This window comes from Melopsittacus undulatus, chromosome 3, assembly GCF_012275295.1.
Source record: "Melopsittacus undulatus isolate bMelUnd1 chromosome 3, bMelUnd1.mat.Z, whole genome shotgun sequence".
Lineage (NCBI taxonomy): Eukaryota > Metazoa > Chordata > Aves > Psittaciformes > Psittaculidae > Melopsittacus > Melopsittacus undulatus.
In genome coordinates, this window is record NC_047529.1 from 16,600,772 (window position 1) to 16,603,822 (window position 3,051).

General features: G+C 41.8%; 1 protein-coding gene across 1 annotated transcript; it reads right to left on the reverse strand.

The window, feature by feature from the left end:
* Positions 1 to 600: 600 nt before the first annotated feature.
* LOC101877997 (interleukin-17F) lies at positions 601 to 2,319 on the reverse strand. The gene is made up of 3 exons (XM_005146410.2): positions 2,293 to 2,319; positions 1,501 to 1,745; positions 601 to 861 (listed from the first exon to the last, which is right to left on the reverse strand). Exons 1-3 carry the CDS (start codon positions 2,317 to 2,319, stop codon positions 624 to 626), a joined length of 510 nt encoding a protein of 169 aa, XP_005146467.2. The 3' UTR covers positions 601 to 623.
* Between the last annotated feature and the right edge of the window lie 732 nt (positions 2,320 to 3,051).

Below are 3,051 nucleotides of genomic sequence, written 5' to 3' on the forward strand. Positions count from 1 at the left end.
TGGGTGTCACTTGGTGAATAATTTTCCTCCAGACAGCTTAGTTTCTCTATCAGTAAAAGGGTGATAATGGTACAAGCTCTAGCTTTCCTATGGGGTTTACATTCTGCTGCAGCAGAGCTAGAGGTTTTGAAGAGAATTTTAGGTTTTAGCATTATGCAGATCTCTTGTATGGTCATAGCAGAATTGGGTGGTTTCTTACCTCATCAAAAAGGCTTCTTTAGAAAGAAAGGAGAATAGCACAGAGTATTTTACTTGGGTTTTTTTATTACACAAAGATAAATAAACAAATACATTGTCGCTAACTTTTCCGCCAGCTTAAATAGAATTATATAAATAGACATTTAAAAGTGTAAACTAAAGATATGTAGAGAGTACCCATTACCTTTTCAGTCTGACCCATGAAGGTGTCTGGATGCCAGATTCACAGAGTGCAAGATTTTGGGGGGAAAGATTTTCTTTTTTTACTGAGACTCTTTTAAACTTTAATATATTCTGATAGATTCTAGTTAATCATTAGATCTTGATTCAGTTTTGCAGAGACTGAATCAGGCCGCTTCATTTCAGTGCTGTTAGGCAAGGAAGCTGCTCTCCATAGCTCCCTGCTCTTACACCACTGGCTGCCTTTAAGCCTGGTGTCGGATCAAGGGGGTGACACATGTACATCCCACAGTGATTGTTTTCTTCTCCAGCCGGTATGTTTGGTGGCAGCCCTTCTGCTCTCTCCGGAGGACGAGGATCTCCTGTTGGATGGGGAAGGAGTTGAGGCTGTGGTCCAGCTGCCCATCCGAATTCACGCACCGCAAGTGTCGGCAAGTGGCATCAGCAATCACATGGGGGAAACGGTTGTGGTCCTCATCTATCCTGTAAGTTGACGTGAAAAGAAGGATTTGAAATGGAACTGCTGCTGCATCTCTGGAGGCACAATAGTCTGAATCACTATGGGCTCCTAGGTCAGGAATGGGTACCTTCTGGGAGATTGCCTATGAAGGAGCAGTAAACCCTCCACTGCTGTAGGTTCTTAAGAAAAAAGGTCTAAGTAAGTAAATACTGGAGGGTTTTAAGTGTAAGACAAACATGCCAGGACTGCATGTGACTGCCTTTACAAAGAACTTGCTTCAAATAGGCACTGACTTGAAAGACTGATTGGAGCTTCCCAACATGTCAGATTGACTAATAGACCCAAAGACCTTCAGCTTTCTTGATGTCTTAGGTAAAGAATGCTTTTGATGATAAAGTTTTCCCCAATCTACAAATAAATTAATTAAATTACAAAACCAAAAGGCTTTGTTTTCTGTATGTTGGTCTAAATCAGGATTTTGCTCTGTGCTCCTTTCTGTATTGGTTATCTTTTAAAGAGTATTATATGGACTGTGGACACCCTCCTATTTCCAAAATCTCTCAACAGTGAAGCACTGAAATAAAGATGTAGGCAAGCCCTGGCATTATTGTGACAGCCAGGGCAGCCAGTGTATTTCTAGACCATAGGGACAGAGATCATACCTGTAATCCCATGGAGACAGGGAGCGGCTGCTAACATCAGGAACGACTTTGGTCTCCTGGTTCGTGGAGCTGATGCTTATGTTGACTCTCACAGTCTGAGGGAATTTTGAGTCTTTTGGGGTCAGGCATCCAGCATATGCCTTCTTGAAGAGGCTTTCTGGCTTGAGTCCAGGCTGTATCACCTTCCCATGGGCAGAACTGCTGGCTGACAGCATGGCCAGCAGCAGCAAGAGCAGTGATCTGAGCTGAAGACAATGGGTGCATTTAGGACACAATGCAGCACAGCTGCTGTAACACAACACGCCCTAAAAACTCCTTATGCAGCTCAGAAATTCATCCACAGTTAAAGCCTAAACTAGAGGCTGGACATATGGAAAAATATGTAATATATCACATCCACTCTTGCTTTCATTAACTAATTCTCATGGTGCTGACAGGTATGGTATCCACATTCAGTTATAATTTGGTAATAAAAATATTTGAATTATAGAAAATAATATAATACAGGAGATACCAGAAAGGATGTAACTCAACAAAGGTTGAGTTTTCAATGTTTTTTCTTGAATCAGAATATGTTGCAGCAGTCCCGTTTGCTAATATACCCGTACAGGCTCATTGCTGCCCCATGCTGGTGCTGTTCAGTGGTCCCCCCTTTTAGTTATTTTCGACTATTAATGGTTTAAGCAAGCATTTTAAAGATAGGTACAGATCCCCATTATTGACAGTCATTTATTACAATCTAAATATGTCTCTGTCAAAAAGGGGGGAAAAACTCTGAAAGCAAGTTCTTACCAGAGAAGCACAAAGAACCGGAGACATCTTCCTTCTCTTACTGTAGCTGATGCTTGCGCTGAGCTCTGTTGAACTGATGGTGTTTGGGCATGTTTGCTGATGGAGTTTTTATAAGGGCTTCTGTGCTGTCCTAGTTAATCTGGAGTAGGTGTTTTTTTCCCAGCCCTAACTGTGGTTTCTGACCATAACTTACAAAGTGTATATATATATATTCCATTAACACAGGTGGAAGGCAGGATATGGGCTCACTCTTTCTTAGATCAGCAGATGATGTCATTACTTTAGCCATGTCACCCAAGTAGTAACAAAACTCAATGATGATATAAAAAAAACACCAAAAATTCTGCACTTGCTGCAATGGGTGGGTGCAAAGCATACAATATTAAACTCAGGCCAGAGCTGTCCTCTCTTCAAACATAAGTTGATGTGCTCCATGATCTTGACTTGGGATGCTTGACTCTTGATGGGTATCAAAGCCACTGATGTCACTGGCACTGTCAGATTGGATCCATTTGCTCATAGGTCAGTCTGATATCTTTTTACCCTGAATTGGGCAGATTTTGCACAGCTTGCCCCCATCCCATTGCTCTCTGATACTTGCCATGTGCTGTCACTTGCCTTGATGTCTGAGGAACCAGGCTCCTTCTCAGGTTCCTATATTTTTTCTCAGATTTCCTAGTCTAGGTCACACTATTTTCATTCAGTCTACACCTCAGGTGTGACGTATCACTTTTGATCAGAATGCTTTGTGATACCGAG